The sequence below is a fragment of the Hoplias malabaricus genome, chromosome 16, assembly GCF_029633855.1.
Source record: "Hoplias malabaricus isolate fHopMal1 chromosome 16, fHopMal1.hap1, whole genome shotgun sequence".
Taxonomy (NCBI): domain Eukaryota; kingdom Metazoa; phylum Chordata; class Actinopteri; order Characiformes; family Erythrinidae; genus Hoplias; species Hoplias malabaricus.
Genome location: NC_089815.1, coordinates 25,626,342 through 25,654,335, shown reverse-complemented (window position 1 = coordinate 25,654,335; position 27,994 = coordinate 25,626,342). Strand labels below are relative to the sequence as shown.

The 27,994-nt window shown below is 39.8% G+C and overlaps 2 protein-coding genes across 2 annotated transcripts; one reads left to right on the top strand and one right to left on the bottom strand.

Annotated features, from left to right (window-relative positions):
- The first annotated feature begins 29 nt into the window (after positions 1 to 29).
- Positions 30 to 7,926, top strand: LOC136671393 (keratin, type I cytoskeletal 19-like). Its single transcript, XM_066647059.1, has 6 exons — positions 30 to 377; positions 2,162 to 2,244; positions 2,669 to 2,825; positions 5,106 to 5,264; positions 5,618 to 5,743; positions 7,726 to 7,926. Exons 1-6 carry the CDS (start codon positions 30 to 32, stop codon positions 7,924 to 7,926), a joined length of 1,074 nt encoding a protein of 357 aa, XP_066503156.1.
- A 5,091-nt stretch (positions 7,927 to 13,017) lies between these two features.
- Positions 13,018 to 15,596, bottom strand: LOC136671499 (keratin, type I cytoskeletal 50 kDa-like). The gene is made up of 7 exons (XM_066647194.1): positions 14,977 to 15,596; positions 14,552 to 14,634; positions 14,300 to 14,456; positions 13,880 to 14,041; positions 13,646 to 13,771; positions 13,328 to 13,548; positions 13,018 to 13,217 (listed from the first exon to the last, which is right to left on the bottom strand). The coding sequence occupies exons 1-7, from the start codon at positions 15,556 to 15,558 to the stop codon at positions 13,097 to 13,099; spliced, it is 1,452 nt and encodes a 483-aa protein (XP_066503291.1). The 5' UTR covers positions 15,559 to 15,596; the 3' UTR covers positions 13,018 to 13,096.
- Positions 15,597 to 27,994: the final 12,398 nt, after the last annotated feature.

Sequence of the window (27,994 nt, the reverse complement as noted above, 5' to 3'; positions counted from 1 at the left end):
CCATTTTACTGCAACTCTCCAAAAGCACTATGCTCTTCGTGAATTCCTATGGATTCTGTAGAAAGAAGCCTTTCAGTATGTACGGGGGAGCTGGGGGCAGAGGGACCCGCATCTCATCCAGCTGTTGTGGAGGAAATTATGAATCAATTCTAAACCAAAACCTCTACGCTGGCCAGGGTCTTTTCACCTCAACCAATGAGAAGACCACCTTGCAGAATTTGAACGATCGCCTGGCCATCTACTTGCAGCATGTGCAAACCCTGGAGAAGAAAAATTTAGATCTAGAAAATAAAATCAGACAGTGGTGTGAGAGTCGTATCATTGTTTCCCATGACCATACTAAGTACTTGGAAAAGATCAAAACTTTACAAGGCAAGGTAAGACTAAACAATTTGTGAGTCCTTAATGTACAAGATGATATTGTCACTGTCGAATGAAATCAATGTATCTCAAAAAATTGTAAATTTACAGGAGAAGGAAAAAACCTTCTTAACTTTCAATGGGGTACGGTGGTAACAAGTAGTGCCTCAGTCACACAGCTCCAGGGGCCTGGAGGTTGTGGGTTCGAGTCCCGCTCCGGGTGACTGTCTGTGAGGAGTTTGGTGTGTTCTCCCTGTGTCTGCGTGGGTTTCCTCCAGGTGACTGTCTGTGAGGAGTGTGGTGTGTTCTCCCTGCGTCTGCGTGGGTTTCCTCCAGGTGACTGTCTGTGAGGAGTTTGGTGTGTTCTCCCTGTGTCTGCGTGGGTTTCCTCCGGGTGAATGTCTGTGAGGAGTTGGTGTGTTCTCCCTGTGTCCACGTGGGTTTCATCCGGGTGCTCCGGTTTTCTCCCACAGTCCAAAAACACACGTTGGTAGGTGGATCGGTGACCCAAAAGTGTCCTTAGGTGTGAATGTGTCAGTGTGTGTTGCCCTGTGAAGGATTGGCGCCCCCTCCAGGGTGTATTCCCGCGGTTACAGATAATGAATGAATGAACTTTCAATGAAAGTCATTGTAAAAGACTTTATTCCAAGGTATTTGGATTATTTATATCGGTCCATTCATCATGAAATATTTACACAATGTGAGTGACATCTGCTGTGTTCAAATGATGTGGTAAACAAAAAAATTGACAAAAATGAAGATATATGTTGAAAATTGACATCTATATTTTAAAAATCTTCAGAGGTCTAGAGTAATAATTGTTACTTTTAAAGTGTAACTACACCCATCAACAGTAATGTTAAAATGGCCTCCATGTTTCTACATTTATAGTAATAGTCTGTCTGTGGCTCTACATACTGTTATGCTGCTTTCATCCAGATGTTCATTGGTCAGGCACACACAGGACCTTCAGAGAGCAGGAATGATTTGTGTGGTGGCTCATTCTCAGCACTGCAATGACTTAGTGTGTGTTGTGCTGGTAAAAGTGGATAAGACACAGCAGTGATGGTGGAGTTTTTAAATATCTCAGTGTCACAGCTGGATGGAGAATACCCCACCAATCAAAATGATCCAGCCAACAGTGTCCTGTGGGCTGTGACCACTATAAGTGTGTTTTTGTCTTATTTTTGGTACCTTTGTATCCTTGCAATTAGTTTTAAAACATAATTTTTGCAGATTGATAATGACATACGTATTTAAATAAACACACATGTAAGCCTTAATTTTGTTTAGGCGGTACGCTGGCGTAGGAGATAGTGTCGCAGTCACACAGCTCCAGGGACCTGGAGGTTGTGGGTTCCAGACAGTCGCTCCAGGTGACTGTCTGTGAGGAGTTTGGTGTGTTCTCCCTGTGTCTGTGTGGGTTTCCTCCGGGTGCTCCGGTTTCCTCCCATGGTCCAAAAACACACGTTGGTAGGTGGATTGGTGACTCAAAAAAAGTGTCTATATATGTGAGGTCCTGAGTGAATATGTGAGTGTGTGTCACCCTGTGAAGGACTGGTGCCCCCTCCAGGGTGTGTTCCCGCCTTGCACCCAATGATTCCGGGTAGGCTCCGGACCCACTGCAACCCTGAACTGGATAAGTGATTACAGACAATGAATAAATAATTTTGTTTAGAAATTTACATTAAATATATTTTTTTATCAGCCTTCTGGATTCCAAAGTATAAAATATGTTTTGATTCCAAATACAAAACATATTTTGCTTTCATTAATGAGACTGTTTCCTTTCATCCTCCAGATCTTGGACCACACAAAGGACAATGCTAAAACTAAGCGTGACAGTGATAACTGCTGTTTTGCTGCTGAGGACTTCAGAAACATGTGAGTAATGATTTATAGTGATTTAATAAAACATTGTTCTGCATCTGTACCTTTAGAAAAACGTACTGTACAGATACAGTACAGATCTCTAATATAGAGGTGATGTATTGTTTAGGTAAAAATCAGTTACATGCCACATGCTAATATGTCCTCAACAGATGTTTGTAGGTGAGCCCCAAGTTCAGTTAGGTAATCACCAGATACCTATGCTGAAAAAGGATAGAAGACAAGGCATATGCAATCAATCCAACTTATTATTTTACAATATTTGAATTTGATACAATGTTCTTAAAATATGTTCCAGACCTAAAGACCTAACACTTGAGGTTAACCCCAGTGACATTTATTTCCCTTCTCCTGAGTGTGTAAGTAATTCATTTTCCAGATTTCATATCATCATTTACTTTTTCCTTTGTGACTGCAGGTATGAGATGGAGCAGAACAAGCGTGTGACTGTGGAGGCTGAGATTAACTATTTCCGGCAAGAGGTGGATAAAATGACATTTGAACGCTCTAGTCTTGAGATGCAGTATGAGAATTTAAAGGCAGAGCACATCAGGCTTCAGAAGGAACATGAGGAGGTAAAGCGTCACACACATTCCTCCAGCCACAGGCATTGTCTTATCAGTAGCTGTCAAGATATGATGAGTTCACAGTGATATGATTAGATTTAAACTGTCACTGGTCTCAGCTCCTCGATATGAACGTACTTATCAGAAATTCCATCAGCCTCATACATAAGAGACATGTCCTTTTAATCATTTCAGCTGTTTTATATAATTATTCATCCTGGAATGTAAATATTGTATGATTTACCAAATTTAGGTTTTGGACTTTAAACTTTGACATTTCTTGTTTATTATGTTATCACTACAGCACTGTTTTGTTTGTTTGGTTGGCTTTTTAAACACAGCAACTGCTTTATGAGGGGACGATCTTGCATAAAGTTATGGGTTACAATTTGGGGATTACAGGGGTGGATTTTTGGACAGTGTTTATATCAGAATATTTTTTTAGTGTATCTACAACAGATTTTAAAATACTGCAAACATTCCAAGAGATTTCAAACATTCCAGCTGCAGTTTCTAAAATAAGCAAAGCCTTTAGGAGGTGAGCCACAGTTACTCCCTGTTTGCTTAGTCTTTAGTGTGAGAGATTTCTGCTTTCTCATAAGCCTGTACTTTTTTAGCAGTGAAAACTGCAGAGCAGTTCCAAGCTTCCTTTAGCCACATGCTTAACCAAGGCATGCTGCATCATGATTCTTCCCTCTGTAAATCTCCTTTAATTCCAGAAAAAAGAAAGATGGATTTTCCCAGGCATTCCAGTACTGTGTCTTATCCAGATACAACCTGGAAGAGCAGTGCACTGAATTCATGCCTCACCATAAACTCTGAACTGAGAAACCACTGAATTCTAGTACAAATAATACTAATGCAAAATCTAATGCTTTTATCCCTTGCATTCAACCTTCCAGTACTTTAATGTTTGTTTTTCATGCTTTCTGTGTTACATTGTTTGTCTGTGGCTATATTCATTGTAACTTGTAGGCATCTTTGGGTTATGGAAAATCGCTTTATATATATGTGTGTTTGTGTGTTTGTAACAACAATATTTTGAGCACACAAATGTGTGTAAAAAAAGTGGAGGTTAAGAGTAGATTCCTTCACATTTTTAAAAAATGTGTTGTAAAAGTTAAAAATGCTAACAAGTGTGTTGTTGATGAATAGAACTAAAGAGCATGTAAAGAGCACACTTTTCTGAAATGCAAAACACATGTGAAGTGTAGAGTTTTAACATTTAGTACGAGAAGAAGCATTAGCATTAACCTCAGGTGTGCAGCACTTTGCAATCTCTACATAAATGTACTTATGTAACTGACCGATTTCTCTGCACATGCAGTACAGACATGCAAACTGGGAATGGCTTTAATGTTCAAAGTTCATGTTTACGGACTTCTTTTCTATTTAGTTTCAAAAGAAAAGAAAAGATAAAAAGAAAGAAAAATTCAAGCACAATTCTGGGTCTTTGACATAGCAGCAAGGTTTCCACAGTGGGGTGAATTAGTGGATGACTAATGTACTGTTCCTTCCTCCCTTTTTCCTTCAATCCCTGCAGCTCTCTTGTTTGCTGCTCACAGTTTCCCCTTCCATTAGCTCATATTCAGCAACGGAGGGTTATGTAACTTTGCCTGTCTTACACAAATGCACGTACCCAAACTTGTTGGCCTCCTTAGATTTGAAAGTCACTTTAACAGAAATATTTTAGTTGTTTTAAGGGATAATACAATGTAGCTTGTTTTTATAGCTTTAAAAAATCTGGTATCTGATGATTTTTCATTAGTTCTTTACTGAAACGATGAAGCTAAACATATATGGGCCATCAAATATATATTTAATGAATAAAATAGTACTGCAGACAAACCACTTTGTTTCCAGTGGGTGTATTTTTGTATCATTATTGACAACAGCCTGTCCTTATATGTAAAGTTAAAATGGTTTATAGTTGGTCACCTTGCAGGACAGTTAAATGCAATCCTTGTCAAAGTAGATGGATTTTGGAAGTGCATAGTGACTTTTTCCAGCCTGTGTTGCAAGACTTGTGTCTAACTGCATGTCTAAATCATCGCACACTTGCCTCAGATAACTATATTTTTAGCTCACCCAAAAAAATAAAAAAGCTTCAGATGCTGAGCATTTCTTGGATGACTGCTCACATCTGGATATATTTAAGAATCAAGGAGATGATCTTCTCCCTGGATAGCTTACTTATCTGACATATAGTCTGCACAAAGATCACTATTGCAATAAAATGTGAAATAAAAGTGTATAACTTTGCTGAAGCTGTGTTACTTTTTTTTTCAGGAAATGAATGAAATTCGTACTCATGCCTCCAAGGTGTACGTAACTGTGGATGCACCGCCTTCTGTGGATCTTAGTGAAACTTTATTGGACATTAGAAAGCACTATGAATCTGTGGTAGCCAGAAACCGGAGAGATGTGGAGAACTGGTACCAAAAAAAGGTACACCATAAACATGGTTAGTGTAGAGTGACCAGTACATTGTAAGGTCCCCAGACATCATGGCCTTTTATTTCGTCCTGAATATACAGGAGAGAATTGTTTATATGTACTTACACATTCAGAGCACTAATAGATGTGTAAGGCACCAGATTGTCTGGCCTTTGGCACTGTACTTTATAGTTTATGACCTTAACTGTCCTTCTAGTGCTTTGTTTGTAAAGTCCATATTTAGACTTTGGAATATCTGGTCACACTAGTTATGTGTTTATAAAGGGAAATACTGCCTTCAGAAAGAAAAAAACATCACAATTGTTCACAGATGTTTTGACTTTAAGCGGATTTACATTTTGCAGGTTTCCACCTTTGAGAAGGAGGTGTTTACACACACTGAGGAACTGGAATATACACGAAAAGAGCTCAAAGAGTTGAAGAGCTCCTTCCAGAAGCGACAGATTGAACTGCAGACACACTACAATATGGTAGGCACACACACACTCTCATTTCTCTTTCTCGCACACAGACAAATTCACACTCAAACGCACACTGCTAGTCCTAAATTATGCACATTTATGAACCCTGTTACACTATGTATATTAATTAACAATTACTTTAATTATCAAGGTAAAGTAACATCAAGCTTGAAAATTCACTTTAAAGAAAAACCCCACTAGTTCCTCCCACAGTCCAAAAACACACGTTGGTAGGTGGATTGGCAACTCAAAGTGTCCGTAGGTGTGAGTGAATGTGTGAGTGTGTGTGTTGCCCTGTGAAGGACTGGCACCACCTCCAGGGTGTATTCCTGCCTTGCGCCCAATGATTCCAGGTAGGCTCTGGACCCACCGCGACCCTGAACTGGATAAGGGTTACAGATAATGAATGAATGAATGAATGAATGAATGAAAACCCCAGTAGTCTAACCAGTGCTTTTTCATTGCATGGTACCAACTTGGCTCGGCTCGGCTAAGCTCTACATGCTTTTTGGGACCTGGTGCCTGGTAGCTTCTCCATTAGCAAAGCATCACCCCAAAATGTAGCCAGTGAACTCTCAAAACACTATCTCTAATAGGAACTGAGATTGTTTTTGTATTTTTTTTCCTTCCTTGCATGACCAGCTCTCACTAGAGTTTTTTGTTAGCCACCGATCCAAGGAGCATTGGAATCTCTTCAAATTCCACTGCCTAATTTTACGAAGTGCCGTGGTGACTCAGATAAAAACAAATGTGATCTCTACTGTAACTTTTTTCAAATGCTGGAAGTCTTTGTCATGATTGACATGTCTCTTTGGACAATCAGTGCTCCGCAAGGTTTTCATGTCATGTTTAGTCCCTAATTCAATACTTGGAACCCACTTGAAACCATGAGAGAGCAGTCAAGAAGGTACCATGTAGTGGAAAAGCACCAAATTTCTTTTGTGGAATTAACAATTTTATTTTCTTATAAAGTTATTCACTTTTTATGCACAATGGAAAGAAAGACAAAGGCCAGCTTCACCTTATCTGCCCTCAAAGCAAGTGTACCCATTGCAAATTTGTTCAAGCCTGCAGCAGCATGTCAAGGCACAATGACTGTAGTTCCAGGATTTTTCTTTCACACAAAATGCCATTCTGAAGCCTTTGTGAGTGGTATTTTATAGCAGACCAGTTCCAACAGTGTTCTCACCAACCACTGTGCTGCCAACTTTCTGTACCTTGGAACAGTCAGCGGGAAATAGAGAGTATGTTTGCCAATCTTACATGTACAAAATAAGAAGTATACTTTATTGGTAGTTTCCCAGACTGACTTTGTCTTGCTACATTTTTTCCAGTTTTAATTCCGCTTCGAATGTTTCAAAGAGCAAACTAACAGTGGCTGGTTGTGAAGCTGAAATAAACCATATGTTTTTGATTAGGAGACATAAATAGAGGCCAAGTCGACAAAGACTTTCATTGTGAGAGCGAAAAAAACTACTGCCACTGCCACTTGTCTCACTCTCTAATGGATAAAGACAGAGAGAGAGACAGGTTTCAAACTGTCATTCTGAAATTCATTTCATTTTTTGCCTAAGTACCTTACCTAAAGAAGACCTCTAGTGTGTGTGGTTATACACAGCTGGTTTCATCATTCCTTCACATGTAGCAGGCTAAAATTCGGTGTATATTTACATACAAAAAGATTTTTTAATGGAAGAAATAGACATTTGCAAACTTAAAGCTTAAAACTGGAAAGAAATCCTATACAGGCTACACCCATTAATATTATTGAGAATTTATCAAATAAATGTGTCTAAATCATCACTGATTGTCATCACTACACTTATTGCTTGCTGGTCACTCAAAGTATTTCCTGTGCGTTTGTAGCTCAAATGCAATATTATCTTCGGCTAATATGTTTTGGCTGAATGACTACATTTAAGCTACATACTCCTGTATTAATCATCCATAGCTCACTCAAATATCTGCTTGCTCCTGGTGTTTCTAAACAGAAAGCGTCCACTGAAGAAAATCTTTGTCTGGCCGAGGATCGTTTTTGTGCAGAACTGGAACATCTTCAGATAACATTCAATAATCTACAGTGCCAAATCAATCACATCGACAAAATCAAGCTCAGGAAAAAAAAGGAGATAGACGACCTGCAGGCTGAGATTAAAGAGTACAGGTTTCTTTTGGACACCGCAGACTGGTGAGCAGAATATCCCATTTTTTCACAATGTTTGACAATTTATGGGTTTTTCGAATACAAAACCCACACTTTTATAATGCAATAAATCTGAAATTTTTAAAATATTTATTTAATAGACAAGTGAACACACACACACACACACAAAAAGAATGGCAATGTCTTCACTGCGGCAGCAGGTAGTGTTGCAATCACACAGCTCCAGGGACCAGGAGGCTGTGGGTTCAAGTCCTGCTCCGTGTGACTGTCTGTAAGGGTTTCCTCCGGTTTTCTCCCACGGCCCAAAAACACATGTTGGTAGGTGGATTGGTGACTCACAAGTGTCCATAGGCGTGTCTGTGTTTGAGTGAATGTGTGTGTATGTGTTACTCTGTGTTACTCTGTAAAGGATTGGCACTCCCTTCAGGATGTATTACTGCCTTGCGCCCAATGATTCCAGATAGGCTCCAGACCCACAGTGACCCTGAACTAAGTGGTTACAGAGAATGAATGAACAAATGTTTTCACTGCCCAACTTCATTGTATTTTGTAAATATAAACAAATTGTGGATTTGATGCCAACAACACATTCCTAAAAAGACAGAACAGAGGCATGTTTACCACTGTGTTACATCAGCTTTTAATTATTCTTTGTAATTGTTTGGGATGTGAGTATTGGAGACTTGTTCATTAGGAGGATGGAATGAAATCCTACAGATCCCCTAAAGTCTTATTGTGGGAAAATATTATTTAGAAACATAAACTGTTGTTCAGAGGTGGGACAGTGGGCTCTTGTTGTGCATGCATGTAGCCGCGTCACATGCTCACACCTCATTCACTAGCAAATTATTCAATAAAATCAAATTGATCTGCTATTGTCATTTTTTTTTTTGAAGAACTAATGTTTTAAAAAATTAATAAAACCATAAAAAATAAGCATGGTGTGTACAGGAAAATGTCTGTCGGTGCCACTGGAAAGCTGCTCCTTAATTTGTATTTATTGAATAGGCGTAAGGGCGGCACGGTGGCGCAGCAGGTAGTGTCGCAGTCACACAGCTCCAGGGGCCTGGAGGTTGTGGGTTCAATTCCCGCTCCGGGTGACTGTCTGTGAGGAGTTGGTGTGTTCTCCCCGTGTCCGCGTGGGTTTCCTCCGGGTGCTCCGGTTTCCTCCCACAGTCCAAAAACACACGTTGCAGGTGGATTGGCGACTCGTGAGTGTGTGAGTGAATGTGCCTGTGTTGCCCTGTGAAGGACTGGCGTCCCCTCCAGGGTGTATTCCCGCCTTGCGCCCAATGATTCCAGGTAGGCTCTGGACCCCCCGCGACCCTAAATTGGATAAGCGGTTACAGATAATGGATGGATGGATGGATGGATAAAAAATAAGCATGGTGTGTACAGGAAAATGTCTGTCGGTGCCACTGGAAAGCTGCTCCTTAATTTGTATTTATTGAATAGGCGTAAGGGCGGCACGGTAGCACAGCAGGTAGTGTCGCAGACATACAGCTCTAGGGGCCTGGAGGTTGTGGGTTTGATTCCCGCTCCGGGTGACTGTCTGTGAGGAGTTGGTGTGTTCTCCCCGTGTCCACGTGGGTTTCCTCCGGGTACTCCGGTTTCCTCCCACAGTCCAAAAACACATGTTGGTAGGTGGATTGGCGACTCAAAATTGTCCGTGAGTGAATGTGTGTGTGTTGCCCTGTGAAGGACTGGGTGCCTTGTGCCCAATGATTCCAGGTAGGCTCTGGACCCACCATGACCCTGAACTGGATAAGCGGTTACAGTTAATGAATGAATGAATGAGATACAAAATGATGGTGACATACGAAAGCTGGAACTCTCCTCTTTCCATTGGAGTAGTATAATTTTTGTGAATATTAATCCATTACAAACATACATTGCATGGATTGTGTATGGACATGGAAAGCCATATTGGACAATATTAGGTTCTGACAAGAAATAATGGACTTAATACGTGTGCAACTATGTGTCCTTTTTGCAGAATTTAGGGTCATAAAACCCAAAGTGTCAAATAATGTCAAACTGCACCGTTACCTTGAATGAGGTGTTAAATCATAGCTTGGGGTGCCCTCTTGTGGACGATATAGTATTGCGTGAATTTTTTAAAGTCCTTTTCATGAGTGGAGGCTCCTGTCCACAAAAGCCCCCTTAGGTTTTATTTTATATTCATGTGGTAATTTATGAATAATGACAATAGCAGGTAAACTGGATTTTACTGAATAATTTGTTTGAGAATGATATGTGATTTTGGTCGCGGCTATGTGCACGAACAACCGGAACTCACTGTCCCACCTCCAGCTAAATGCGCCTAGCCAAACTAGCTCAGATAACAACCTTCGGAGTCCCGTCGTATTCAAAATCATGGCTATATTCACTCCCTCCTCTACCTGAACTATTAATAATTTAGTCTGTAAAAACGTGGGTGTAACGGGTAAATAAGGTATGAACACTTGAGATCAAAAGTGTGTCCTAATGAATGGCCCCTTTATGTCAGTCTGAAAATTATTTTAAAATTGAGGGTTAAATTAAATTAAGGGAACGAATTACTAAATTGAGGGAACGGATTATTAAATTGAGAGAACGAAATATTCCCTAAAAAATATTAACCTCTATAAGACTTCAGGGGCTCCATAAAATCCAAAAGGGAAAGGAAGGAATTGTTTTTTTCTGATTCTACCACTTTGTCCTGCCTCTGCATATCACAGTCCAATAGCATATATAATTATATATGTATACCAATCAGCCACAAGATTAAAACCACTGACAGGTGGAGTGAAAAACATGGGTTATCCATTTATAGTGGCAACTGTTCCAGGTTTGAGAAGTATTAGGCAGCAAATGTCACTATTGTGATGTCACTATTATGATGATTATTATTATTATTATTACTATTATTGTACTGTAGCATAATGACACTTAATTGGTGATAATTTAAAATTCGATCTATAGTTTGATCAGAGGAGGATGGATCCCCTTTCTGAGTCCTCCCAAGGTTTCTTCCTCCAGCTTTGAGGGAGTTTTTCCTTTCCAATGTCGCTTTCGGCTTGCTCGCATTGGGCTTTAATTTAAATGTTCTGTTCTGATACTAACTATGTGAAGCTTCTTTGTGACAAAGTCAGTTGTAAAAGGCGCTATATAAGTAAATTTGATTTGATTTGATGAACAATCATTTTTGGAATCGATATTGGAAGCAGGATCTGAGTGAATTTGACAAGGGCCAAATTGTCATATGATATGTCTGAACATCTTGTGGGGTGTTCCCAGTATGCAGTGATTAGTCCTTAAAGGAATACAATGTAAAAAATAATTTTTTTTGGTCTCCCAATCACCCCTTACCTGCTGCTGACAGTAAATCACGTTTACAGTACTGTCGTGAAATCGTGTCTCACACACGGCTCTCTCATAGACAAACACACACCCCTCTCTCTTTCACCCTGTCTCTCTCTCTCTCACTCTCTCTCACTCACTCATCGAGTGATGTTTACAAAACTAGTGAACAGCTCTTGGGGCTCCAGCTGATGTTGAGCCGTGGGAATGTGTATAATCGAATAAAATAATGTTGACTACATGATAAAACCCATATATTGCTCATATTACACACTGGACCGTGTTATTGGAACCATACTGCTGCTACACTAGCCATTATAACCACAGCAACCAACGGTAAAGCACTCACTACCAGAATCGATGTCCAATGCATAAAACTGAAATAAAATAATCAGGCGCTAGCACTCGCCCACTTTACCTTAGAATGACACATAGAGCCCAACATATTATCTTCATGAATAATATGTGGTTGTTGTTTGTTTGTTTTCACTTGGTTGATGCTTGTATTCTTTTTCTCTTTCTTTTTGTAGCAGTGAGCCTGAATGTAAGTAAATGTTTTCTGTCTTCATTTATTTAAGTAAATAGACAAAGGGTTCCATTTTTAGCTACACTAACAAGAAAGGATGCCCTAATAGATTTTGCCATGAATGTACTTTGTATGCCTGTGTTTAGCTACTCTTTTAGATTATTTAGTTATATGAGTCTTTTGTTTGTATCCTCATATCAGGACACACATCTCTTCTAAAAGGATACAGTTATAAGCGTATATATTCTGGAGCTCTATCATGCATGACAGTTTCACTATTATTCAATTGAATTATTATAGAGAAATGCAATGCTCTGATAGTTATCTCTCATTTCTTGTTTTGCAGGTACTCAAACGATAGTTGTTAATTGCCAGACAGTGGATATCTTGCCTTGACTACACAAGAATGAAGCTGGCTAACACACTCCATTAAAACCTGCACTCTTCTAATCTAAAAATCAGCAGCTGTGTGTATTTGTAACTCAAATATTAACTCTTAAATACCACTGAAATATAATCAACTTTTGTTTGAGGTGTTAGTTTAACTTAGTTTTGTTGTTTGATATATATATAGATAGGTTCATCTAGGCATTTTTCTTCATGAGATTCCAATGACCGGACATCATACTGGTGTATTCTTATGGCATGTACATTCCATGTAGTATTCTACACTGTTTACATCAAGGTAAAGTGGCTTTAATGATCCTCTACTGTGACATTGAATGATTTACTAGGTTCTTGTTTCTGGACAATATACCAAATATATTTACATGCTTTATGTAATGCTTTACTGTCTCTGTTGATTTCTAATCAACTACATGATAGTGTCTTGTTCTGGCACAAATAAAGGGTAGCAATGGAGTGCACAAGCACATACCACATCTCTTGTGTTTTATGCACCAGCATCATGATACACAAACAACTAAGACAGTCACATAATGAAATTCTTCCCCAGACCTAAGCACTGTTGGACTTCCTCTGTGTTTCTCCACAGCTCAAACCTACTCTTATTACTGTACCGAAAGCACTGACTCCATAGTATTTACACAAATAAAAAACTCAGGGAACATAAGAAAATGCTTGGTCTCAGAAAGTCTGCTAAGTTCATTTAAAATGATTCCACTAGTATTCTATAACTATTAGATGACTTTAGACTGAAAACAGAAGATAGATTTGTTTTACCAAACTCATCTGTGAGTAAAAAATGATATATGAAAGACACAAAATTAAGGAGTAGCAAGAGGTGTTCTGTAAGAGCCGTTTTATTTTCTCATTTCAGTGCAGATGTGGTTGATGTTATGATATGATGATGAATATTTCCAGGCTGCCTTTAGTTAGTGGTGGAAGAAACCACTTTCCCATCAACCACCTCTTCCACAATGGTCTTCACCTTCACTTTGTGAGAACTGCTTCCGCCGCTACCGCCACCACCACCACCACCACCCATGCCACTGCAAAACACAGTATATAAGTTTAACTTCTGTACCAAGTGTGAAAATGTCATATATGTGAATTTAACAGATTTACAGTTTTGTAAAGATCAAAATAATTAGAAGAATACCCTCCAATATCTCCATCCAGCAGCCTCCTGTACTCAGCAATCTCCATTTCCAGACGGGTCTTGATGTCCAGCAGGATCTTGTACTCCTGAGATTGCCTCTCCATATCAGCTCTGAGCTCCAACATCTGTTGCTCCAATGATGTGACATGAGCTTGCATTCCAGCTAGTTTCATGGAGTAGCGAGCTTCTGTGTCAGCTACAGTCCCCTCCAGAGATGCTTTCTGTATGAGAATTAAAATAATTGGAATAGGAAATAAAATGAAGACAGACAGTACAGAAATCTATATAAATCCTATGCTAATTCCAAATATAGTTTACCATGCTAAGTTGGGACTGAAGTTCAATCTCCAAGCCTTGTAAAGTCCGTCTGATCTCTGTGATTTCTGACTTGGACGTCTCAAGGTGTGCTGTGCTGGTGGCCACCTCCTTGTTCAGAGACTCTGACTGCAAAGAATAAGCATCACTTTTAGCATAAATTTAGAATCCGAAGTTACTGCTCCCTAGATCTTAAGACTGGGCACAACCTGAACATGAACTAGATCGTATGTTTACCTTTTTTTGGAACCAGTTCTCGAGTTCACGCTGGTTCTTGGCAGCCAGTGCTTCATATTGCTCACGGACTTCAGCCAGGACACCGTTTAGGTCTTCTCCAGGTGCTGCTGCCACTTCGACATTCACGTTACCAGTCATCTGAGTGCGCATAGCTTCCATTTCCTAGATGCAGATAATGTACTGATTAATACAATATATTACTGACTAGAGGATATTGGCCACATAGGTAACCTGCTGGTTTTTACAGTGCACAAAAATTGCACTGTAGATACTACATCTATCATGTTGTTTTCAAGGGAATCTATTAGAACCTATATTGTGCATCTGCCCACAGAGATATTCTGTAGTGCCCTGCCTTTAGAAAATCAGCCCGAAATCTTATAACAGCATTTGTGAAACTGTGTTTATTCTGGAACTCACCTCCTCATGGTTTTTCTTGAGGAAGATAAGCTCCTCCTTCAGGCCCTCAATCTGCATCTCCAAGTCTGACCTGGCCAGTGTCAGCTCATCCAGGAGTTTCTTCAAACCGGCAATGTCTGCCTCCACAGATAGACGCATGGCCAGCTCATTCTCATACCTGACCAGAAACACAAAATCTCTCAGAAACACTGTAGTGGAGCCCTCACGTCACCTCAGTACATTTTCTGTGTAGACATGTCAGTGGTTGCATACTTGGTTCTGAAGTCATCGGTAGCCAGTTTAGCATTGTCAACGCTCAGGTAGATGCCTCCATTCCATCTGGCTGCCTCCTGGATCTGTGGAATTTTTTTTTTGCCAAGTACATTCTTCAATTAGTTCAGTTTTAAAACATGGTTTATATATTAAATTTGTTTAATAATCATCAGAAATAAATAGAGGTAATCTAAAAATTGTAAGTAGGATGAAACTAACAAAGCTATGTTTTCATTGCTGGCCTTCTTTGCTGTAGGAATATTGAACAATATGGAATTCTATTTATTAATATATAGCCTCAGCTACAATATTAATTTCTTTTCCTGTCCTCACACAGCGACCAAAGGATGCACAAATGCACTCTCTGCTAGCTTTGAACTAGCAAATGTAGGTCTTTCAGGGGTCACTGATTTTCATAACCATACCTTGTCCTGTAGATCTTTGATTATGGCCTCGAAGGCAGAGTAATCTCGGGCAGAGGGGGATGTCTTTTTCTCCAGGAACTCTCTGATCTTCAGCTCCAGATCAGCATTGGCCTTTTCTAGAGAGCGCACCTTGTCCAGGTAGGATGCCAGTCGGTCATTCAGGTTCTGCATGGTTGCCTTCTCACTGGTTCCAACTGGAAGGTCTAGGTCAGCTCCTCCAAAGCCTCCACCACCTCCGCCTCCGGCTCTAAAGCCAAAGCCTCCTCCACCTCCACCTCCACCTCCGGCTCTAAAGCCAAAGCCTCCTCCACCTCCACCTCCACCTCCGGCTCCAAAGCCAAAGCTTCCTCCACCGCCACCCCCAAACCTTGCACCACCACTACCAATACCATAGGATGTTGACACTGTGGAGATGCGCATTCCGCTCCCTCCTGAGCCCCCATAAACACTGTGAGCACGACCGACAGCACCGCTGCGGCTGCCACCTCCACCACTCATTATGGAGAGGCGAGAGGTTCCACTCATGCTGGGACCCCGAAAGGAGCCTCCGCTACCCACAGTGGAGAAAGAAGTGCTAGTCATAATGGTAGCGGGGTGCAAGGATCAGGCTCTTTCCTGGGAGAGAGACTGCACAGCTAAGACAGAGGACGAGTTTTTATATGTTTCTTTAGTGAGTGGAGGAGGAGGGTGTTGGACAAGAAATAAAAAAAGTGCATCACCTTATTCTCCACCCAGTACATTGCCAAGGGGCACAAGACCTGGCAAGATGATGCTGCATGTGCAGGTAAGCTGAAGAATGCACAATTAACCCCTTTATCTTCAGAGCTATAAACCAGTTTTGTGAAACATTAAGCTAATATGAATTAATCAGTTCCTCCTTTTGGACTTTAATGGACGGTATATAGTTATAAGAGGAAATTAAAGTGCAAATCCTCATTTAGCTCTTTGTCATTTAAGGGGTTAACAGGGAGATATTACATTACACAACACATCATTCCCATCCCAGATTTTTTAAAAGCCAGGAGATGAGAAGATGTGCCAACATTCCTGCAATAATAAAACCTCATCCTACCCTCAAGGCAAGGTTGGAAATGTGAACACACCAACCCATTGTTCCTGCAATGTATGTGAATGTGTAAAACTGAATATATCCACAAATGCATAAAACAAGAATTATTATGGCTTTGCTTTTTACATATATATACTTTGACAAAGATATTGAGAACATGCACTGGCACGGCCCTCTTCAATCTGTTCCTACCTACACAGCAAGCGAGCATTATGTACGGTGACCAGACGTCCCCTTTTATCTGGACATGTCCTCTTTTTTAGAGTTTACATAGAACTTCGAGAAGTTTCGTTCACAAACTAGTCCCGCCCTCCCCTACTCCGTTTGGTTCGCTTGAGTGAGAAGGGGGCGTGGTGAAGTAGCTTAAAATCTTCGGATTGGAGGGTCTGACTGTACAGCTACCGTTATTGGTCGATAACCTTCTCTGTAAACATTTAATTGGTCAGTCTGCACGTGAGTAGTCCTTGTTTAGGTCAGGCAAAGCTCATGTACCTACCCTCTTCTCGAGCACCTATGCCGAAACGTAAATGTAAGTTCTCGGATGAATTAAAATAGAAATTCCCATGTTTTGTGCAGCAAATAAAGGTGTAAAGAACCTAAAAGTTCATATTGGTTCAGCTAAGCATACAACGGCAGCGAGGGGCGTGTCCTCTTTGTCACCATCTTAGATCTGGTCACCCTAGCACTATGAAGTCATTCAGTTTGTAATATCTGTAAAACCAGGCTTGTGTACATTGTCCAAAGAAACCTGGAATTAAATTTTGGTCCATTAGCATCCATTCGAAATAAGAGCCCTTTTCACTCTCTGTACAGTTGCAATGTTGGAGATATAGACACTAAATATTTCTTAGCATTTTTAATTTTGCTACTTTAGAAACCTATTTCTTAAATAGTCTGAAGAGTCAGGTAGGATGTGTGTAGATCTTCAATGTTTGAAGTAATTTTTTATTCCTGCCCTCACTGTGTTTAAGCCTGCATATGAGAACCTAAATATTTCATACAAACTACTCAAAATGGACTCACTGTGATGGTATAAGAAACACATGTGCGTGCTGTGCCTGAAGTATGTTTATACCACTCATAACAAGAAACACTGGAAGCAGTTCAAATGTTTTACTGGTTATATACTGATGACATAGTGTGTCAAAAAATGACAGAAAGAACATTGCATGCCAAACAGTTTCCAACAACTGAGATTTGGATCTGATCAGCGCTCATAAACAGTGTATTGAGTGACTAAACCTTTTTTGCTGGGAGCCATGTCAACATCTACGGAACAGACCTCCTTTTGTTTACAGTTCTCTTCACTTTCCAACGTGTTTTCTACCAGTGTTTCAGAGGAATTAGTCTGATTGTGTTTATTAGCAGCTTTGCTGAGCATTTCACCCATAAATGGTCTTTAAAGCACAGCTACTTCAGTTAGCAGCAAGTATATATAAAATGAAAAAGGAAAGTTCACTGTTCAACATTTCATTTAAAGCCGGAGTGGTAATAGTGAGTCACTGCAGTAGCTGTGTTTGAAGGGAGGGGATTTCATCAGTCACAGTTCACACTGGGGATAAAGCACTGCTCAAAGGGACAATCACTGCTATCCATCCGCTGCTTATTAGTGTACTATGTTTACACCAGTGTACAATATTTACATTTCTATTCCCTTCAACAATATAATTCTAGTTTACTGCGCTTTATTTCACCCTTGTGAACTGTGACTGATCAAAACTGCACTTCTCTCCCTAGTATTTATGGTTTTACTGTTACTTTACTCACCTTGAGTTGTTTCACATTTTTATGCAGCGTAGTGTTGTTTGAGATGGTTTATAGCACCTTGGTCCTGAAAGTTTTTTTTATTTCATTTCACTATGTACTGTTCACACTATAAAAGGTTGAAATGACAATAAAATCCACTTGGATTTGTGGATTATTTTATATCTAAAAACGTGTTTTAACTAAAAATTAAACATATAACTTCATTGTTTTGCAGAGGACTAGTTCATTTAGAAACTTGCTATATTTCAACATATTGTTGCTGTCTAATAAAAAACACGTATCTCCAAAAACAGTAACTGTACAAGAGAAGGGGAAACCCTTCTTACTTTCAGTTGAAGTTAATGTAAAACATTTTATTCCAAGAATTTTTGAAGCTTTTTTGTTGGTTCATTCACACAATGTGAAGGACAGCATCTGTGTTCAAAAATGTGATGCTATAAACTAAAAATGTTAAAAAGAAGATAGGTGTTTCTTGTTGTAGAGGGATATGATAATCTTGTTCTGTGTGCATGCATGCTTCTAAGGGTTTGTGGTATACAGACTGGGCTGAGAAATCATGAGTCAGATTCCTTTGAGGCGTCTGAAGCCTTGTCGGAGCAACGTAACATTCTGTCCTGGTGATTTTCCACACTTCTTTTCATATGGGTCTAAATTTCATTCATGGTGATTTGCTCAATGCATGCTCTGTGTTCACAGACATGCTCTAGCCTGCTGCTGATTTTTGTGCACACCAAAAATGCTGTTTTGTGCCTTTGCTATTTTACAAAGTTGACACAAGGACATATTTTTCCACTCATCTTCACCCATCTGTGTCAAATGTTTCTTTGTGATTTCACATGCTGTATTCCTGGAAATGTTTTGCAGTAGCTGTTGACATATTACTGTGTGTATTTGATTGCTTTCAGATACATTTTAGTGAGGCCAGGTACTGATGCTGCACGAAGAGTTCTCGATCACAAACACTACTTCAAATCATCCCAAATTATTGGGTTGATCTCCATGTCTCCAGAGAACTGTTCTACATCTCAACGTGCATTTTACCCTTCTTGCCCACACTTCATAGCTGCTACAGACTGTCCTATTCTTTTGGCAATTACTGACACAATTTTACCTAATTAACAAAATATTTATTTGACTTAGGCTACTGTTCCTTACTTTGCGTTTATAGTGTAAGATCTTACATTCTTTTTTTGGTCATAATGCTTCAAAACTGATACATACATGGGTGAATGCACCTCGTTCATGTAGTATGATGTGAGTGCATTTGAGTCGTGTTGAGACCTGAATGTCCTCATGGCATTATGAGTATGATGTGAACCCTCTTAAAACTCATCCTTGAATATCTGCCAGTCAGTTAATAAGCCTGATCTCATCTTTCATGAGGCATTTATAAGTGTTGAGTAAATCTGTAACCCAGTGTTCCTTAGGTAATTATACTATTATTTTACACTGAATCAGAAATGTTATTTTTATTGTCTCTCACATATTTCCTGTATCTATGGAAAAAGACATATTTAATGAGTAACCTGTATAAGGTGATACTGTTCATTTGTTTTTATTAAAAATCTATATTTAAGCAGAAAATATTTTTCATAAATGCACTGTTCATTAAAAGAATGCAGAGAAATAAATGCACTGCCTGTTCAGTCTTGAACATTATTCATAGCATAGACACGTCTCTAATTATTGCATTACAGTTATAAGCACGCCTTCCAGTTATCCTTTTTTGCATTGTATTCTTCTCAGTCAAAAGGAGCCACCCATTGAAATGGTTACAACTCAGCCATAGCAGAGAAATGATAATGGTATTTTTACAGTATAAAAAGATATGAAATATAATTGGACTTTTCAGTTTTTCAGCACAATATTTGTATTTACGTGGTGTATCCTAACTCTGCTCAGCAAACCAGGATAACATGAATATTTTACTGCAGTGAATTTAGTGTGTCACAGCAACATTTTACTGGAGCACATGTCCCATGCATTCTCAGTATTGCATTGACACTGATGTGGTGTTTTAGTGTGTCTTGTGCTGTTATGAGTGGACCAGACACAGCAGTGTTACTGAGGTTTTAAACACTGTGTCCACTAACTGTCCTCTCTATTACACACATGGGCCTTGTTGGCCAAATTTGTAGATATTACGTCAGAGGTCTTCATCAGTGTCATGAACAACTGCCTGCAGGATGCTGTTCGCTGGATATTTTCAGTTTGTGGACTATTCTCAGTCCAACAGTGACAACAAGGTTTTTAAAACTGCAGCAGCTCTGCTGTGTCTGATCCACTTACAACACACAATAACACACCAAACCACTTCAGTGTAACTGCATGGCTGGGAATTATCTGCCTCCCTGTTGGGGTCTTGAAGAACAGGTTGAATATGTGCTAACACTGTATGTAGAACAACAGTTATATGGTAAATGAAGCTGATGAAATTGACAATGATGCACAGAATTTAACAGTTACTGCATATTAATGCCATTATTACAGACACTCCTTATAACTTTATTCAATATATTCAAATGGTTTTGAAGCTTATTATCCATATGTGGCCAAATGTATCTTACCAGGTTTGCATATGATTATCATCATCGTCATCCTCTTTTCCACTTGTCCATTTCAGGGGCATGGTACTTATTATTATAATATCTTTTATTGCAAAAAAGGGTTTTGCCTTTAGATAAATATACAGCAATAGTGGAATATCAACACTAATGAATGCAATTGTAATTTAAGATTAATTAAAGTTTTTCATTGACAGGAGGTGAATATGTGTCATCTGTGAGCATCCTCCCCTCCCCGGGGCTGTGTCTGAATCAAACAGTGGAGAGAAGCATATTCAGTGATATTGTGTCTGACCCTGCTGAGGTCTGTTTTTTATATCCACTCTGTTTAGACCTGTCGCAAAGCTGAGAATAAATTTCTCTTGGTTCTTTTAGCCAGGAATCATGCTGATTCATGTGAGAGAAGAAATACAGCTAACATCTGCTCTAGTTACACATCACATTCAGAGCGGTGTATAATGTTCAATATTGTAACTGCAGGAAAAACATAACCAGTACTCTAAATGTAAATTTGCTTCAAAAGAAGTTAAAGCATGTCTTATAGTGGACAAAGTGGACTGCTTAAAATGCAGACACCAGTGCAAATAGGCTTGATGGTGAAGGGCAGTCATGGCAGTCCGGTGAGACCGGAGATTGGCTGCATGCAGTTTGTTCCAGATTGTTTGGGCAGAGAGCCCTCGGCCATATCATCCTTCAAACCTTGACTGTAGAAGACAGCCTACCGTACCTAAGGGCTGTCAGGGTGAGGAAACTATCTTCTTGGGACACTCACTTCGAGGCCTGACATCTTGAACTTGGCCTTCAATTTGCAGATGGTACTAGGGCTCACTCCAAATAATGTCGCAACTTGGTGTGTGTGACACCAGCTTGAAGTTGCCCTATCGCACAGGCCCTATCCAGATCAGTCAAACGTGCCATGCAGATTCTTGGAGCATACACCTACTGACCACTGTAGCAGGGCCCATTCTCACTGGGGGTACCAGAAGCTCAAAACTAGTGTCAATGGCAACAGCAAAATAAGCTGTTTGGCCATTGCTGAAAAGATTTGGCAAATTTTTCATGCGTGCAACGCACACACTCAGCTCTACTGCTCATGCCCATACATGTTCCTTACAAATGTGGCACCATTTAAAAGGGAAATTAACAGGCTGTCCAGCAGTATATGATTTATTGCCAAGAAGCACTGTTACAACAACAAAAAAAATCTACCAAACACAAATTTCCTTACTTTTAGGCTAAATTAATCTTCTGTCAGTGAGAAATTCAGTTTATTGGTATTGGTAATTTTGTTGTCTTAAAAATCATCATTTTGACAGGCACAATTAATTAATCAATGTCATTCATTCATTATCTGTAAGCACTTATCCAGTTCAGGGTCCCGGTGGATCCAGAGCCTATCTGGAATCATTGGGCGCAAGGCGGGAATACACCCTGGAGGGGGTGCCAGTCATTCACAGGGCAACAAACTCACACATTCACTCCTACCGACACATTTGAGTCGCCAATCCACCTACCAACATATGTTTTGGACTGTGGGAGAAAACCGGAGCACCCGGAGAAAACCCACACAGACACAGGGAGAACACACCCACTACTCATAGACAGTCACCTGGAGCGGGAACAGAACCCACAACCTCCAGGCCCCTGGCGCTATGTAACTGCGACACTACCTGCTGCACCACCGTGCCACCCCTTAATCAGTGTCATGTGTTGTAAAAACTCAACGTTATATTAGTTTGTGATGGTAAATATGATAAAACCATATTTGTTATAATGTTCATCCATTTTGTATGTTAAAATTCTGAATTGTATTTGAGAAGAGTTGCTGATATGTTATCGATTAAAGCTTTTGTGGCCTGCTACATTGAGGTTGACACACACAGTTTAGTGTATTTAGCACAAATGCATGGCACTGCAGTTGTTTTCTGAATGCAGCTAAAATGGCTCATGTTCTTCGATGTTTTTGTTGACATCATGCTATTTTGAGCGTTTTAGTTAAGCACTCACATATTAAAATAATCTCATAGTAAATTTACATGTGCAGTCAACGTATATTATACAGTTTTACTAGAATTGTACAATTAAAACAAAGCCCTACATAGTAAGACCTGATTACGTGCTGGGTTTGATCTTACAAACATTTGGTAAATATTGGGTCTCCTCGCAGTCTAGGTATGCCCCTCTGTGTGAAGTTGCCCAGAGGTGTGAGAGATTGTGTACGTTTGTGAAGCCCTGTGTCCCTTTCAGTGTGTGTACCTTGTGCCAAGTGATTTTGTGAAGGTTTCAGACCCACCCTGACTTTGATTGGGAAGAAGCAGTTAAAAAATATGAATTTAATTGAAAAACTAGTTTAAACTTATTAACTTAAAAAGTTATTTTAACCATATAATTTTTTTTTATTTCTCCAACCATTTGGATCTCTATTTCTTATCCCATGACAAGTATTCCCATGTATACCTTAAGCATAAGAGAGAACATATGATCATAATTACAATCTCTTGGTGATGCTTAAATGGATTTGCCCTTACAAAACCAGATAAAATATACGTGTAGTCCAACATCATGTTTTACTCTCAGTAATTTCTTTAAATAAATATTAAAAGAAGCTCCTTTCTATTAATGGACATGGGAGACATGGTGCTAATTATTTGCAAATAATCATAGTATTCAGCAAACCTCAGTCATAGTGGGTGTATATGACAGTATAGTTAGTGCCTGTAGCTACAAGTTAGGTGAACTTAAGATGGAAATTCACTGCAATGTAATTATGGTTTAATGAATTCTGAGATATTGGTGCACCCTGACAGGAAATTTAGCTTAAAACTAAGAATATAAATAGACATTCAGAGAAGTTCACTGTACTTCATCTACAGGGGTTAGACAATGAAACTGAAACACCTGGTTTTAGACCACAGTAATTTATTAGTATGGTGTAGGGCCTCCTTTTGTGGCCAATACAGCATCAGTTCGTCTTGGGATTGACATTAACAAGTCCTGCACAGTGGTCAGAGGGATTTTAAGCCATTCTTATTGCAGGATAGTGGCCAGGTCTCTACGTGATGCTGGTGGAGGAAAACGTTTTCATGACTCGCTCCTCCAAAACACCCCAAAGTGGCTCAATAATATTTAGATCTGGTGACTGTGTAGGCCATGTTCATCAAACCAATCTTTCACCAGTCTTGCTGTGTGTATTGGTGCATTGTCGTCCTGATATACCGCACCGCCTTCAGGATCCAATGTTTGAACCATTGGATGCACATGGTCCTTTAGAATGGTTTGGTAGTCCTTGGCAGTGACGCGCCCATCTAGCACAAGTATTGGGCCAAGGGAATGCCATAATATGGAAGCCCAAACCATCACTGATCCACCCCCATGCTTCACTCTGGGCATGCAACAGTCTGGGTGATACGCTTCTTTGGGGCTTCTCCACACCGTAGCTCTCCCGGATGTGGGGAAAACAGTAAAGGTGGACTCATCAGAGAACAATACATGTTTCACATTGTCCACAGCCCAAGATTTTAGCTCCTTGCACCATTGAAACTGACGTTTGGCACTGGCATGAGAGACCAAAGGTTTGGCTACAGCAGCCCGGCCGTGTATATTGACCCTGTGGAGCTCCCCACGGACAGTTCTGGTGGAAACAGGAGACTTGAGGTGCACATTTAATTCTGCCGTGATTTGGGCCGCCGTGGTTTTATGTTTTTTGGATACAAACCGGGTTAGCACCCGAACATCCCTTTCAGACAGCTTCCTCTTGCGTCCACAGATAATCCTGACATTACCCTGGATACTGTGGCTCTTGATACATCACAAAGACTTGCTGTCTTGGTCACAGATGCGCCAGCAAGACGTGCACCAACAATTTGTCCTCTTTTGAACTCTGGTATGTCACCCATAAAGTTGTGTGCATTGCAATATTTTGAGCAAAACTGTGCTCTTACCCTCTGCTAATTGAACCTTCACACACTGCTCTTACTGGTGCAATGTGCAATTGATGAAGATTGGCCACCAGGCTGGTCCAATTTAGCCATGAAACCTCCCACACTAAAATGACAGGTGTTTCAGTTTCGTTGTCCAACCCCTGTATCTTTCATTCATTCCGTTGTTCCGGTTATGAGTATGAAGATAAGAGAATGACGACACCTAGTGGCTGAACCATACATGTGAAATTCTTGCAATAAAAAGAGAATAACCATTTAACTGAGACCACATGTACTGAGAATGATAATGTTTGCTTACATATAGGCTACTACTCTCTCCCTAACAAGAGACGTGACAGTAAATATGGGTTCATCAGCACAGCTCAGTGCTGGGGTGCTATATATTCTTCGCCTGGCATTAGGTTCATGTTTCTCTACTCCAGAGAATCCAATTCTGTTGTCTGTATTTCTCTACATTAGAGAGGCCGTGTGTTTCACGTTTGCACATCTGTGTTAGTAATGGGTAAAACTTAATGTAGAATACATTCATTACAAATTTATCCTCAAATATTTGTACATATGGTGTATTTCTGAAATAAATTAAACTGAATAAATGATCTATATAAAAATAAACTCATAGCCCTTCGGGCAGCATGATGGTGAGGAAGGTAGTGATGCAGTCACACAGCTCCAGGGACCTGGAGGTTGTGCGTTTGAGCCACACTCCATGTGAATGTCTGCGAGGAGTTGGTAGATAGATTGGCGACTCAGTGTGAGTGAATGTGTGTGTGTGTGTGTGTGTGTGTGTGTGTGTGTCGTCCTGTGAGGGACTGGTGTGTTCCTGCCTTGCACCCAGTGATTCCGGTTAGGCTCCAGACTGGACCCACCGCAACCCTGAATTGGATAAGCGCTTACAGATAATGAATGAATGAATGAATGAATTAGACATTCAGAGAAGTTCACTGTACTTCATCTAGTTCCTTTGCATGGTTTTAAATGATTCTTTATAGAAGTATGTCCTTGTTGTAGAGTATTATGTATTACTCTTTGTGTTCAGATGATCACATATGCTTTGATTTGGCATCAGAACCAGGTCCTGGAACACCCTACTCACAAAATTAGTTGAATCAAGTTTGTTTGAACAGGTAGAATAGGATCAGAGTTGGATAACACTGACTTGGACTGTCAGAAAGCCTCCCTTTCTTCTTACCTGGATTGTGCATGTGAATTTGTAGAAGGACTATCATTCATTCATTGTCTGAAAATGCTTATCCAATTTAGGGTCACGGTGGGTCCAGAGCCTACCTGGAATTATTTTGCGCAAGGCGGGAATACACCCTGGAGGGGGTGCCAGTCTGAATATCTAATTATATTCTTAATTTTAAGTTGAGCCAAATTTCCTGAAAGGTTGAACCACTAACTTGGAATTCATTAAACCATCACTACATTACAGTGAATTTCCATCTTATTAAGTTCACCTCACTTGTAGCTACATGCACTGACTATACTGTCATATACACCCACTATGACTGAGTGCTCATGGTAGGGTAGGTTTGCTGAATATTATGATTATTTGCAAATTATTAGCACCGTTTCTCCCAAGTCCATTAATGGAAAGAAGCTGCTTTAAATATTTATTTCAATAGTGGGCAATTTTCTATAGTGTTACTTAAGGGTTTACACATTTAAACTGATTATAATCCTGTTATAATACTGTGCTGAGTACAAAACAAATAATACAGTCCTATAGTTCTGTAATCAAATTAAAATAATGATTGTAGACATGAGAGACCTAATGGATTTCATAAGTTTGCAGTTCACCTCACGATCAGATTACCAAAAATATATAATTAAAATATCAGGAGTGCTATGTATTTCGTTTTCACTGAAACCTAATATTTTAAACTACAACTAGTAGAGGGTACCTAGTTTTGTTGGAGATAAACTATGCCCTTTTTTCAAATCACAAAGGCTGCTTTTCCTACATAGAACATCCCCCAAAACATAGATCGCCCACTTGCTGGTTTCTACCCACTTTCTGCGTACGCCCCTCCCACTTGCTGGTTTCCGCCCACTTGATGGTTTCAGCCTACTTGCGGGCCTCCGGCCTGCAGAGATATGTACTTGGGTGGATTGGCGACTCAAAAGTGTCCGTAGGTGTGAGTGAATGTGTGTATGTCTGTGTTGCCCTGTGAAGGACTGGCGCCCCCTCCAGGGTGTATTCCCGCCTTGCGCCCAATGATTCCAGGTAGGCTCTAGACCCACCGCGACCCTGAATTGGATAAGTGGTTACAGATAATGAATGAATGAATGATTTGATTTGATGAACAATCACTTTTGGAATCGATATTGGAAGCAGGATCTGAGTGAATTTGACAAGAGCCAAATTGTGATGTAATATGTCTGAAAATCTTGTGGGGTGTTCCCACACAACCAGCTCTCTCATAGACAAACACACACCCCTCTCTCTTTCTCCCTGTCTCTCTCTCACTCTCTCATCTCTCACCCACTCACTCATCGAGTGATGTTTACAAAAGCAGTGACCAGCTCTTAGGGCTCCAGCTGATGTTGAGCCATGGGAATGTGTATAATCGAATAAAATAATGTTGACTACATGATAAAACCCATATATTGCTCATATTACACACTGGACCGTGTTATTGGAACCATAAAGTGTAACTTTGGTGGTACACTAGCCATTATAACCACAGCAACCAACGGTAAAGCACTCACTACCAGAATCGATGTCCAATGCTTAAAACTGAAATAAACAGGCGCTAGCACTCGCCCTCATTCATCAGTAACTCTCAAAACAGCAAAGCATGGGTTCCAACAACACAGTCAATTAAATTCAGTCAATTAATCCACACAGCCACCAGTGAAAAGCTGCAAACCCTGCACTGCTCAATATTTCTCATGTCTGTTTCAGCTCACCCTGCTCAGTCCAGTATTAACTCTTGTACAGCCGCTCATTATTAGAATTACACATAGAGCCCAACATATTATCTTCATGAATAATATGTGATTGTTTGTTTGTTTGTTTTTCACTTGGTTGATGCTTGTATTTTTTTTCTCTTTCTTTTTGTAGCAGTGAGCCTGAATGTAAGTAAATGTTTTCTGTCTTCATTTATTTAAGTAAATAGACAAAGGGTTCCATTTTTAGCTACACTAACAAGAAAGGATGCCCTAATAGATTTTGGCCATGAATGTACTTTGTATGCCTGTGTTTAGCTACTCTTTTAGATTATTTAGTTATATAAGAGTCTCTATGTTTGTATCCTCATATCAGCACACACATCTCTTCTAAAAGGACACAGTTATAAGCGTATATATTCTGGAGCGCTATCATGCATGACAGTTTCACTATTATTCAATTGAATTATTATAGAGAAATGCAATGCTCTGATAGTTATCTCTCATTTCTTGTTTTGCAGCTACTCAAAAGATGGATGTGAATGGGCAGATGGTGGATTTCTTGCCTTGACTACACAAGAATGAAGCTGGCTAACACACTCCATTAAAACCTGCACTCTTCTAATCTAAAAATCAGCAGCTGTGACTCAAATATTAACTCTTAAACACCACTGAAATATAATCCACTTTTTTTGAGGTGTTAGTTTAACTTAACTTTGTTCTTTGATATATATATAGATAGGTTCATCTAGGCATTTTTCTTCATGAGATTCCAATGACCGAAC

Excerpts from the sequence above, each read along its gene's own strand:
- LOC136671393 (XM_066647059.1), top strand. The coding sequence starts at position 30 with ATGCTCTTCGTGAATTCCTATGGATTCTGTAGAAAGAAGCCTTTCAGT. Across the intron at positions 2,245-2,668 it reads GCTGAGGACTTCAGAAACAT|GTATGAGATGGAGCAGAACA; the intron begins GTGAGTAATGAT and ends TTGTGACTGCAG. Across the intron at positions 2,826-5,105 it reads TTCAGAAGGAACATGAGGAG|GAAATGAATGAAATTCGTAC; the intron begins GTAAAGCGTCAC and ends TTTTTTTTTCAG.
- LOC136671499 (XM_066647194.1), bottom strand. The coding sequence starts at position 15,558 with ATGACTAGCACTTCTTTCTCCACTGTGGGTAGCGGAGGCTCCTTTCGG. Across the intron at positions 14,635-14,976 it reads TCAAAGATCTACAGGACAAG|ATCCAGGAGGCAGCCAGATG; the intron begins GTATGGTTATGA and ends AAAATTCCACAG. Across the intron at positions 13,218-13,327 it reads CTGGATGGAGATATTGGAGG|TGGCATGGGTGGTGGTGGTG; the intron begins GTATTCTTCTAA and ends TGTGTTTTGCAG.